Source organism: Brienomyrus brachyistius, chromosome 10, assembly GCF_023856365.1.
Source record: "Brienomyrus brachyistius isolate T26 chromosome 10, BBRACH_0.4, whole genome shotgun sequence".
In the NCBI taxonomy this organism is placed as follows: domain Eukaryota; kingdom Metazoa; phylum Chordata; class Actinopteri; order Osteoglossiformes; family Mormyridae; genus Brienomyrus; species Brienomyrus brachyistius.
In genome coordinates, this window is record NC_064542.1 from 12,530,975 (window position 1) to 12,543,988 (window position 13,014).

Sequence of the window (13,014 nt, forward strand, 5' to 3'; positions counted from 1 at the left end):
CACCCCCAACAAGGCTGAAACCAGCCATCTTTCTGGGGGAGGAATACAGTGCTCTATGTGTCTGCCTGTCAGAAGTTAAAGGGGGGAGGGGAGTATAGTAATAGTAAGGGAAGGACCTAGACATTCTCAGCCCCCTGACAAAATATCACCCTGACCCCCTCCCCCGCCAGGGGATTCATATCCTCTAAACAAGGACAACCAGGATATTATATTAACAGATTTTTTTTAACGTTCAGATCTCTGCTGTATTGCTTTTTTTTAATGTTGTAAAACTGTGGCAATACTATTTTTTGTTATGCCAGTAAAGGACGCCAATCGAAGCATACAGACGTTCAGAGAAGGACTGATTGAGGTATCATTAGGGTGGGATGGAGAACATGCAGAAGATACAGAGAACCCAGCAGTCAGCAGGTCCAGGACCAGGGCTCAGGACCATGGAGGCTGTCGTCATGTTTGGTATGAACCTGGGCGGTCATGTCCCCGCGCAGGAGCAAGACTGTCAGTACATTACAGAGACAGATTGTGATGCATAAAAGGGAATCAGAAAGCCCTCCGCAAACCCTGTTTACATCACCTTTTATATTTTCCCAGCCCACGCCAATCTCGCGAATTGCATCCAGTCATTTATGGTAACATACGCAAGGTATCCTGGTTAAATAAAGCATGTTTATGCAATGTACTAATGTTAAGTTTTAAAACAAGTGTGATTTATTTTAGCTTACATACACATGTGTAGTTTGACTTCCCAGAGGTCCATTATTCTGCTACATAATGTTTTTTTTTATATTTATTAAATTTCAGAAATTCGACTGTGCCGGGTGAATAATGAAGCTGTTTCTTTAAAGTATGCTGGCTTGTGTTGCTGCATTTGGTGACGTGCACGGCAACAGCGAAGCATTAATAATAAAAAGGAATGCCGCGGTATGTCAGGCCATTAATACTGCACGGAAAATAGTAGCATGGATTACATTCCAATAAAGGGGATGTCAAGGAAATCTGCGTGTAGGTGTAGCTGTAGACCTTAAGCCTCAGCTGTGGACTCATGGTGAAGCAAGCTGGTTAATTAGCACTCTGAAAGCACGGCACGCAGCACAACAAAGGCCAACTTATCATATCCACTGTGGGCACTGGCTGGCTGCTCCATGTTCCTTTGTGTATTTTTAGATGGGCCCATTTGGGTCAATGAGTTCTATCCACTGAGAGCCCGTGACAGGGCCAATACCCTCCGTGCACCTCGTTCTCCACGGCGGAAACGGGGAGAGGGCTCAGTCGAGAGGGAGTCGCTCATCGTTATCCCTCATCGGATAGAGCCGAGGAGGGCCAGCCGCTGGAAACAGTCGCTTCCTGCTTCAGTTTTTCTAATCACAGCTGGAGCACCCCCACATGTAGAAAACCCAGTCCTCGGGGAGCCCCGGACAGTCCACGTTTTTGCTTCCTCTCAGGTTCCAGCGCACCGGATTCGGCGTTCATGATTGGCTGGGAGCTGGGAGGGAGCAAAAACGCGGACTGTCTGGGGTTCCCCGTGGACTGGGTTGGGAACCACTGCCGTAGGGTGCCCCTACTGACGTAATGCAACAATATAAGATTCAGGACCCAATTAAAGCAGTTGGTGCTAAAATGTACTTAAAGGTGCAAGGAAGAGTGAGGTGTTGAGTGAATAAGTTGTGGTTTGATCAGGGCCTCAGGTAAGGAAGACTGGCTGCCCTGGACTGACCCAATTCAGCTTATTTCTAATAAGCGATAAAGGTCACCCAGCTGGATTTCGAAAATGCGGCTTATTTCATAGCGGGTAAGGAAAAACATTTAGGGAGGTCCTGTTTTCAGTTAGCTGTTCTAATAATCATGTATGCTATGGTTCCTGTAAAAAAAGTGCCACCCTGTCCTTTGGCAGAACTGGCCCCCTTTAGTGCCAGTGGGAGAATTGGTAGGGCATGGAGGGAATGCGATCCGACTGTGTCAGGAAGGTTACGTCACCACTCAATATGGAGAATGTCAGTCAGGGGGTAATCCAAACACTTGCAGAACAGTCAAGATGTTCCCAATACCAGAAGCATGGAGGTGATTGTCTTCATATGGATAATTTATATTTATCTATGAACTAAGTATACCACCACAGAGCGCCAAATCTCTGATCTAAAGCTCAACTATGAGCCTAGATACATTCAAGAGGTTTGACATGCATCCCACAGATATCTAAATCTCTACAGTACACTTGCCACATTCCACTGTAAACTTAGTGAGCACCTTCACCAATGATTATAACAATCGAACCTTCCCCGTTAAACTTTCCAGAGTGCTGATGAGGGCTAACCCCGTGCTGTTTAACCACAATTTAATTTTCTGCTGTTCTAGGTACGCTATCAAGCCTTACCAAGAACGTCCCAATGAGAATGAATGGGCTAATCTTTGCAATGAAACACGCTGCAGAGTCGCGACGAGCCGTCTGCTATGGTGGAAACGTGACTTTAGAGATCTTACACCCGCTGCGAAGATGATGTCAGAGATGCTGTTAGGCTATATTTTTATATGTCCACACACACACACACATAAAGAGCTGTACTGCATACTAATGAACCCCAGTCCAATTCATCACTTAACATAATCTGACAGGCCTGAGCTAAGATCGGGTTTAACGAATGGGTGTCACAGTGATAAGTCGCCCGTTTATTTATCGAAGTGCGGCGCTGCGGTGTTATCACCAGCAGTGCAGGGGGAAGCAAAGGAGGAAGGGGAGGCTGCGCTGTGAATCCTTTTTGTACAATAAACCAACAATCGCTGCAGCCCACCATGAGAAAAACAGCCAACCATTTGGAATTTTTTCACATAGGTATCTAAAAAAAAAAATGCAAGAATCAGCATGAGGTGTTGAGTGTTAAACAGCACAATGCCAAAGGCGAGTGCGGCTTCTCTTACTCACCGTGTGCGTTAAACGGCAAAATAAAATGCGTGAAATTTCAGTGAACACAGTTTGCGGCGCCAAATGGTAATGACAAGATTGTTAGCCATTTTCCTGTTTTCATTTAATGTATTACATTGCATTTAATTTTAATTTTCAGCAGTATGAATCATCATACCCCCAAAATTCAGGGACGCAGAACTTGATTGGCTAGTGAGCAATAGGCGATTTCCTGCAGATCTAAGTATGGCCAATTTTATGAGCCAATCAAGTAGTTTGCCAACTAACATTACTTTTTGTCCCTACTCAGATTGCAGCCACAATCATGTCCCCCGCCCTTCAACTTTTCTCCCCCAGCTAACGTTGCGTGATGTGAAGCAATACGCTTACGGAAAACATGGCAGTACAAAGAATACCCCAAAAGCCACAAAACCGGATTTTAAGAAACGACAGGTGACTTAAGTAAATTAGGACATGCAGAGTTTATTGAAAGCCGGTCATTCCACACAAGCTCCCTCAGCTAATCGACTGACAAGCAATCAAATGTAAGAAGAAAACGGCATTGAATTAACAACACACATAAATGGTAACGGGAAAGCCAGGTATGAAATGTCTCCTATGCAAGATGGCTTATGAAGAAAAGAAATCACAGACAGAAAGACTCCATGTTTATTGTCACTTCGGGGGCAGGACACAGAGACAGCCGTTTCGGAAGTACACAGCGGACATCTACTTCTGTACAGCCTCCGCCCTCCCCCGGGGACCTTGTCCTGGTGAACATACAGTGCATCTCGGTGCATTTTCACATCGTCTTAATGTCCACATGTTCTACCACCACAATACCCACATCTTCACGTCCCCAAAATCCTACTGGACACCAGTCAGCTCTGTCTTCTGGTCCCACGTCAGATGTGTGTCTTGAGTATGTGGTTGATATAGGCTGTACAGTTGTTTCTCTATGAGTTGTTGGAGGTAATGTGTTTGCTTTCGTTTGCCTTGAGTGTGTGGTTGATCTAGGCTGTATGGTTGTTTTTGTAGCAGTTGTTGAAGGAAATGTGTTTGCTTTCGTTTGTCTTGAGTGTGTGGTTGATATAGGCTCTCTCTCTCTCTCTCTCTCTCTCTCTCTCTCTCTCACACACACATCTCTTATTTTAACCCTTTCCCTCCCCCAGTAGTACCCTGATCCAAGCCGCTTCCCCTCAGCCCGCCCTCGCACTGAAGAATGGCAGTGCCTTGATGAAGGAATCCAGCCTGCTGTTGAAGAGCTCACTCCGCAGGCTCTCACCCAGGGGACAGAGGGGGTTCTTCACTATGTACTCCACATACAGCTGCAGACAGATATTACCCAGCATCAGCACAGTCGTACATGGCACACCCCCATACAGTAATACAGTGTTAACCTTCTCCTCACCGTACTGTAGATCTGGTGCAGGACGTCCCTACAGTTGGGAACACCAAGGTCAGTGTTCATCACTACCTTCACCCCCGTGGGCGTCTCATAATAGTGAAGCTTGTAGCGACTGGTCTGGAAGGACAAGAAGCCATCCTTCCTGGGAGGCACGCAGGAGTTAAGGAGTGACACACAGCAAGAGGCACCCCTCCTCCAGGATGCGATCGCTACCCAGGTTAACGTCACAACTCTTCCTACAGCCATTTTACTCACACTTAAAAGTGTGCACTTTCAGCAGGATACATATCTAAAGGGGACATTTTGCTGACAAAGGACCGGATGGAGAACAGCATCCCATACATAAGCTTAAATTCCTAAAAACACAGAAAAGAGATTAATAATTGCCGAAATCACTGAGTTAATCACATGACAGGTAGTCGTGTGGAGATTTTAAATGCACGCACTGCGTGTGATGTTCACGGTACAGGTCTTGCACGGTTAACGACAAAAAAAAGTAGTTCAAGACAGGGTTGCCAACTTTGGTCAGCTGGCTGGAGTGAGATTCAATTGAAGGCAAGTCTACACATACACGCATCCGTATTTACATGTATATTACAGTTTTATTATTTTGTTAATAGTCTGTAGGGTTTGCAAACTGACCCAGCGCTTTTGATGTAGCTAATTATAGGTTTATAATGGAATAATATAGATTTGCCGTAAGATTTCTTGTGTGAGAGTCTGAGCCTGAACGTATGAGTGTTAGGCCAGATGCGTGAGAGTTGGCAACCCTGTAAAGATTAGTTTTGCTAAGTGTTAAAATGTGGAGAAACGGCCAGCTGCTCGCCTCCTCCTTGGAGATGCCGGCCTGCTTCTTTCGGTTCCACTCGCTGTAGTGCAGGCACGCGCCATTGCGGTCGAAAATGTACAGGTTGTGGACCGTCATTTGCTCGGCTGGGAGCTGTAAGGTAAAGCACACCGGCTACCAGCTGTGTTGCAGAGAGTTTACCTTTGCCGGGAACAGGACGCCATGCAACAGCGGGTACATATGGAAGCCGGTCTCAGCACCACAAGACAGCTAATTATCGGCTTGACATTATTCAGTCGAAGTTTTACGTTGACGCAGGTGCACGAATAAGTTTTCTTTTGTAAATTCGCAATACGGCCAAACTAAGCACTCTACAAAAGTAGTAAAGAAATAATAAAACGCTCCGCGTCAGCTACATGTAGCCCGTGAGTGCAATTTCGGCATTTAAAGGAACTAGCTGCTAGGAGCTGGATAAAATGTACAAAATGTAGCATAATTCAAAAAGTAAACCGTTTCTAAATGTGATATTGGGAGATTAAAATTCAACTTTACACGTAATAAACATACTACTACCAGTTTTATTTAGCCTACCTCAAACAAACAACCGAAACATCAGCCACCAACAAAGCTTCCGGTTTAGCCGATGAGTCACATTTCAAAATAAAAGGCCTAGTTCATATTTTTAAAGTGGTAGGTGTCATTGCGAGCCAATAGCCAAATAAACTATAAATCATTTTAATCGTCGTCAAATGTCAGCATTTATTCCACACAGTTATGTTTTTCCCATTGTATGTCGTAAAATACCAGAATAGAATGTTTTAATAAAATGGTTTGGTTAAAGTTAAATTTATCTGTATATTCAAGTATTTGTTCATTTGCAGTAATAATTTAACCCGTGAGTTCCGTGGTGATATTTCAGAAGGCATTAGGTAGCCAGAATGGACATATGGCGGCGAGTCCAGTCGATCACAATAAGTCAAACAACCATTATTATAAGAAAGTTAAAATAAAACTTACCATAACTAATCGAAGGACATGTTTTAAACATGTTTAAGTCACTCAGAGTTTGGGCAGGTACAAAAGCTACGTTTAATTAATTACTAGTTAACTAGTTTAACTAGTTAATATGACGAGTTATTATGTTCTCCACTTAGCCAGAGTTGTCCGGATTTGTTAGTGTCTTGAGCAGTTTCTCCCAAAAAAATAATAGATCTTGAAGCGCAGTCTTATATATTCTTAAATTCAGCTCCAGTTAACCTCAAGAATTTTTGGAGGAACTCGAATTTCCAGTTAAGTTTTTAATAATATTTTATTGAATGATTGCATGATAAAACAGTTAGTCATAATATATTAATGAAGTCTTAAGCATAATATGTATTAGAGAGCAATATTTATATGGAAAGACTGACAATTATTGCAAATTTGCATTTTTAATAGACTTAATGAAATAGATCAGAGAAATAGCAAATAACAATTAGTCATGTTTATGTACTGTATGTAGAATGCTGTTACCTAAAAGAAACAGAATGATATTTGATTGTTTAATTAATAATCTGGTTGATGTATATAATGCAAAGAGCAGTCAAATAAACAAGTAGTAAAATATAAAATACTTCATGGTCGGCAGTTATCAAAACGAAAGAAAATTATTAGCTAATAATCCAATGATAGAGCAAGAGCTCCTTTTATAGGCCTTTCTTGGAAGTGGATGAGCAGGGAGCAGCCAGTCTTTCTTTAGACAGATGTTTCTGATGTATTGTGGCTGTCGACAGCAGATGTGTCCATGTTTCCTGGTAAAAAGTCCACTCCTGTACCCATCAGTGGCATCAGTGCCATTGGATCCCCTACATTCATGGACTGTCCCACTGGTCCCCTTTCTCCTGGCTTCCATTCCCACTCCCCCACCACCCACTCATTTCCCGCTGTCACTCCACTCCTTGAGCTCCTCTCCTTGCTACGCACTTCGCCCTCGTCCTCCTTCCCATCCACTTGCTCTTCTCTCAGGATCAAGCTGTACCGTGTCATCTGCTCTCTGGACCCTCGCTTCACCTCGGGGTCTCTGTCGCTAAGCTCGTAGCTTTGCGTGTGCCTCCATACTGATGGTTCCCCGTCGCGATTCACCACCCTGTACAATGACTTCCTGATAACGTCCTCATTCTCCCGCCTTTTAATAAACACGGGTCCTGTTTCTCCCTCTCGTCCAGCTGTCGCGTCCTCCTGGCCCATCTCCACAGATGTCAGCGCTGCATTTTCTCCCTCACATTCACCCTCATCACTAACAGAAACGAATAGCATTGAGCGGAAAACAGCCTGCACTCCTCCTGCCCCTTCCAATGGCAGCGAGATGTCCCCTGCTCTGTCGGCCGTCTTAATCTTTCTGTACTTTCCAGACCCTTCTGCGCTCTTTAGCTCGTGCCTTAGATGCTCTGTTTTTGCCCTCTTCCAACGGGAAAGCGGCAGGTAAACTCGAATGTAAATTCGGAGGATCCAGAAGCAACCAGCACAGAGCCACAGGCCGAGCAGGATACAGAGGCACAAGTATCCCACAAACAGCCACCAGCAGTACACCACCACTGGTCCTTTCTGCTTGCTCCTCTGCTCCTGTTCCCCAAACATCCTGACTGAAGGACTGAACCCAGCTGGAAACATGGCAGTGGTCAAAAATGTAGGATCTACTGTTATTTCTGTACTAGTTGTTTCTGTTGGAAATGTGTTTGTTTTCGTTTGTCTTGAGTATGTGGTTGATATAGTCTGTACAGTTGTTTCTCTATGAGTTGTTGGAGGTAATGTGTTTGCTTTCGTTTGCCTTGAGTGTGTGGTTGATCTAGGCTGCATGGTTGTTTTTGTAGCAGTTGTTGGAGGAAATCTGTTTGCTTTCGTTTGGGCTAGTGTATGTTCTTCTGAGACTTCCGTTTCTATTTCATATATTGCAGTAACTGAAATATTAGCTTGAATTTCAGGTTCAGAACAATATCCGCTTTCCAAATTAATTATAGATCTATTTTTCAGATGGCTTGGGCTGTCACACACTACACTTTCTGCATCATTCAAAACGGAATTTGGACCTGTGTGGATGTATACATTGAAGCTTTCATCATCCAGCCAACTTTGCAGATATTCCAATTCACAGTTACATACCCACGGGTTCTGGGATAGGTAGACATAAGGAATATTAGGCTTTGAACTGAAGAACATGTTCGGCAAGCTAGTAAGAGAATTGTTCTCTATGTCAAAGGTCTTGAGGACAGTGGATGGGATTACGTATAGCAGGTCCTTAGGCACAGCCCTGATTCGGTTTTGGGAGAGATCCAAAATCTCCAGATGTGTCAATCCCCTGAAGGCAGCAGTGCTCAGGTTTTGGAGCTGGTTCCCATTCAGGTAGATCTCAGCAAGTTTGGCTGCGGCAGCGAAGGCATCTGCTGGTAGCTCCTGGAGCCTGTTGCTGGAGAGTCGTAAGATCTTCAGTGTAGGGAGGACCAACTCAGATGTCTTTAGTAATGCGGGCACTTTGTTCTGGGAGAGGTCCAGTTCATAGAGCTTCGAGAAGTTTGTGTAGGCCGTCCAGGACAAGGACGCAAAACTGTTCGTTTTGAAGATTAATACTTCTGTGGTCCATTCTACTGTAGAAGGTATGTCGCTCAGACCCATATTTATGCAGCTCACCAATGGCTTGTGGTCCTTGTTTGTTCCACTTACACAACTGCTGAAGGCCTGCTGGCTGCACTGGTGTAGGAAGAGGAGGAGGAACTGCAGGAAGAAGAGGCTCATTCTGCCCCACGCGACAACCACAGCCCTTCCAAGAAAAATGAAGCCAATTTAAATACTTGATTAAAAACCTTTTGCTTTAGTAACAGGGAGGCTGGTACTTTACCAGTACTGACTTTAACAGCATTCACCAGGCTGTACTACAAACTCCTTTAACCTAAGTACATCATCAGATTATAGTGTAGTGTTCAGTAAACATTTTCCAATACTTAACACAACTGAGCATGTCTAGGTTTTGTTCAGGTTTATGTTTTATTTTAAAAATCAAGTTATTAATTAAAAACAGACAAATTATGAATATGAGCAAAATGTAATATCTCAAGAAATTAATACCAAAACACTTCTACATTTTACACAATTTAAATTTGGGTAGTGCTACCATGATTGTAATATCAATGATTTACAATAGGAAATAAAAAAAAATAAACATTTTTAAGTACATTGAGTGGAAATAAAGATAAAGAAGAATTTACCTTATTTCTCTTCGGTTTTACTGTTTTTAGTAGTGAAGCACATTAAATCTTGAGTCATTTAGCCTGTATTGACTTTAACTGAGCCCTTGTGCATCCTGTACTGCCACATAACATGAGTGTTGGTGTAGATATGCCCGTGGATGTCAAGCACATTATGGACGACAGATCATCCCACAAACATGCTGCCACGCCTCATTTGGAGCTTGACCTTCACATCCTGATAAACCCTATCTCGGTTCCTTCTGTCAGTTCACACCACTCACCCCAAACCTCAAAACCCAGGCATCACTTGCAGAAAGCTGACCCTGTGTTTCTGCTTTGTACCAAATCCTATTGTTTGACCATTCGTTTGCTCCACAGCCTCTCTATCAGCGTTGACCACGTTGGCTGGGCCTGAAAACAGGAACCGGCTGTTGTACTCTGTGGTCAGGACAACCATATCACTGGTCACAAGCATTAGAACTGGAGGAAGGATGAATATAAAGGCATAGATTAGTTAAGCATCCATAATTTTATTCTGGACTAAGAATAGTATCTGTTACGCTACCTACAACCTGCAATAAAGTTCTGACAGTGGCATAAATATTAGCTCCATCCGTTTTCTATACTTGCTTGTCCTATGGAATGTCATGGGGTTTTGGAGCCTATCCTGGAAACTACGGGCACAAGGCAGGGAATAACCCAGGATGGGGTGCCAACCCAATGCAGGGCACATACACCATTCACAGTTTGGGAAACCAGGGAATCTGGAACCTGTGCAAAACCCACACATGGAGCCATGGCGGAGATGTGAGGCAACAGCGCTAACCACTGTGCCACCATGCCAACTCAACAACTTTTAATTTGAAAGTCTATTTATGTCTAAGTTCCTTGTGGTTTTTCAGTACAAATAATTAAATACATTGTACAAACTGCCCTTTCAACACAAAATGCAGAAGTGTACCTTCTTTGTTTTGAAATGCTAGTTTGTACCACACCATTATAAGGACTCATACTCACATGTTTAACCTAATATGGTTGATTATTTATGTTTGGATTTTGTTTCAGAGTTTGTCTTTGCTCTCCTTTTGGTCCAACAATTAGAAGATTATATTGGTGAAAAAACAGAAATGTGCCTGTGAGATGGAGTGGAGGGTGTGGATGTTCCAGGAAAGGGACAAGGTCATGGGATGAGATACTTCTCACGCCTCCAAGCTGGCCTTCGCTTTGTGGAGCAGGGTGACAGGGACAGGAAGTGACATGCCAGCTCGGGTGGTCTTCCTGTTAGTTGTTCTCCGCGGAATGGCTGAGTTGGGTGTTCGCTCTGCTTACCCAGCTTCTCGTATCCTGAGGATGCCAATGCTAATGATAGCTCTCCTGCTTCCATGGGGATCTGCTTGTCATCCCAACAGGCACACATACCATAATAACATCCTTATTGGATACCTTTTCACTTTACTTTTGTACTTACATTTATTTCCTGTTCAGCCGTCTGTTTATTTATTTATTGGCACCCGACAAATACATCCATGTCAACCCAGAGAATTTCTTTTACAGTAACCATGTGACTCTAGGCTTTTCTCCTCCTGGGGTTGTCATTCAGTCAGATCGATGCTGTGCAGATCCTTTTTCGTACAGCAGGTGCTCAACTGGCGGGGAAGCATCTCTTCAGTAAATTTTGCAGGGGTGGTATTCGGCACCTCTAATGGCACCCTCAATATTTTGGCAAAAGGGGCCGGTGCTCAGTTCCCCTCACCTCTCATTCTAAAGCCACAGACTCTGCTTGTTCTGGTGGCTCTCCAGATGTTCTCAAGGCAGCTGGGAGATGACATCACAGTGTGTCCTGGTCCTGCCCTGGGGCCTCCACCCACTGACATGTGCCAAGAGAGAACATCCATCCATCCATCCATTTTCCAAACCGCTTATCCTACTGGGTCACGGGGCGTCCGGAGCCTATCCCGGAAGCAATGGGCACGAGGCAGGGAACAACCCAGGATGGGGGGCCAGCCCATCGCAGGGCACACTCACACAACATTCACTCACACATGCACACCTAGGGGCAATTTAGCAACTCCAATTAGCCTCAGCATGTTTTTGGACTGTGGGGGGAAACCGGAGTACCTGGAGGAAATCCCATGACGACATGGGGAGAACATGCAAACTCCACACACATGTGACCCAGGCGGAGACTTGAACCCAGGTCCCAGAGGTGTGAGGCAACAGCCGCCCCCAAGAGAGAACATATCAATTTATATGTGGCACTGAGGAGAAGGGGCAATTGGGATTAAGGAGATTAATCCCAATGAAACTGTTCATGTCCCTCATCATGTCTCACATGTAAGCAGGTGTTCACCCAACCATGGCTTTCAGCCTGCACACCTTCTCCCGCTCTTCTGCCTGATGAACCTCTACCTCCCCTACCCTGTTCATCTGCTACTCTCTTTGTTCAGCCTTACAACCGGGACTGCGTTACAAATGCAGAAGTAGCCTTCAGTTGCAATGTTAAACTAAGGCCTTTCAAAAAATGCATTTATCTTTCAGCAGGAACGTGTCAAGTCACTGGGCTGCAATTACAAATGAGCATCACTAGGGGGTGTGAAAGCACTAACTGCCAGATAGACCTCAGAACTCCCAAAACCAAAATAAAATGAAATCATAAATGAGGGTTATGAGGTGTATTGTACGATGATGATTCTGTAGGATTCACAAGTTGTGCAGTTGACATCCAAGTATCCTTAGGGTCATGCTGTGCAGATATAGCTGAGTGACTTTGACTTTCTCAGTGACTGCGTAAAAAATTGTGATTGTTTCGGCGAGAATTCCATCGGCTGATGTGGAACAATGACCGAGGTGATGCTGGCAGGGATATTCTGAAGGAAAGGCAGGCAGCTGTAGAGGGATGCGCACACGCCTTGATTGCGATGTGTGTGCATTGGTTCGAGATACAAGGATGCAAGAAGAGCGACTGCATCCACTGACTGCGAACGCGACCTCAGGCATCAGCGAGCAGTTCCAGTAAGTACCATCTGCTGAGAATTTTGCGGGGGAGTCGCAGTGGTCAGGTTGCAGTGGGTAAAGCCTTTTATTACTAGTAAGAATGCACTATTGTGCATAAAGTGGTGAAAAGGTCAAAGACAGAGGTCAACGGAGAAATGGAAAAACACCCAGTCACTTACAACACACAGATGAGGACATGCTTGCTTCAGGCCAGGAAACCCTCCGGATTCAAACCCTTGTTTCTGACTGTGAATGAGGTCTGGCAGCTTGGTTATGCTCTGGGGTATATTTTCCTGGCTTGGTTCAGCTCTATTCAAACCATTAGAAGAAAAAAATGCATGTAAACAAGCACAAAGTCATTCTACTGTAAGTTCATGTTTATCATATGGTCAATGGGATCCTCCACACTCAAAATGCCCCATACACTGGGCACGTGGGGTAAATGAATAGCTATGGATGGAAGCCTGTTCTGCGTGACTGTGATATCCACAGCCCGTACACGGCCACTACACTGTCTGATGAGCATGTAAACGTTGTAAACAATATGCCCTTACCTCCCCACTCACCAGATCCCCACCCAACCGAAAACAAAAGGAAAACTCTCAACAAAACACAAACAATGTTCCAGGCACTCCGCCATGGTGTACTGAAGCTGCTTTGGAGTCCTCTAGTAGTTCACTGACTTATTTCTACAAAAACACTTCTAGAG

The 13,014-nt window shown here is 44.4% G+C and overlaps 3 protein-coding genes across 3 annotated transcripts in view; 1 reads left to right on the plus strand and 2 right to left on the minus strand.

Annotated features, from left to right (window-relative positions):
- Window positions 1–3,359: 3,359 nt before the first annotated feature.
- On the minus strand, window positions 3,360–5,814 carry trappc1 (trafficking protein particle complex subunit 1). The gene is made up of 5 exons (XM_049029190.1): window positions 5,683–5,814; window positions 5,131–5,244; window positions 4,590–4,660; window positions 4,308–4,446; window positions 3,360–4,224 (listed from the first exon to the last, which is right to left on the minus strand). The coding sequence occupies exons 2-5, from the start codon at window positions 5,227–5,229 to the stop codon at window positions 4,096–4,098; spliced, it is 438 nt and encodes a 145-aa protein (XP_048885147.1). The 5' UTR covers window positions 5,230–5,244; window positions 5,683–5,814; the 3' UTR covers window positions 3,360–4,095.
- Window positions 5,815–6,381: 567 nt separating this feature from the next.
- Window positions 6,382–9,483, minus strand: LOC125750865 (uncharacterized). The gene is made up of 2 exons (XM_049029189.1): window positions 9,330–9,483; window positions 6,382–8,884 (listed from the first exon to the last, which is right to left on the minus strand). The coding sequence occupies exon 2, from the start codon at window positions 8,857–8,859 to the stop codon at window positions 6,826–6,828; it is 2,034 nt and encodes a 677-aa protein (XP_048885146.1). The 5' UTR covers window positions 8,860–8,884; window positions 9,330–9,483; the 3' UTR covers window positions 6,382–6,825.
- Window positions 9,484–12,032: 2,549 nt separating this feature from the next.
- The window catches only part of camta2 (calmodulin binding transcription activator 2), a 33,550-nt gene continuing 32,568 nt past the window's right edge, over window positions 12,033–13,014 (plus strand). Inside the window, exon 1 of the mRNA XM_049027313.1 lies at window positions 12,033–12,323. The gene's annotated coding sequence lies outside the window, so the exon portion shown is untranslated. The remainder of the gene's footprint in view (window positions 12,324–13,014) is intronic.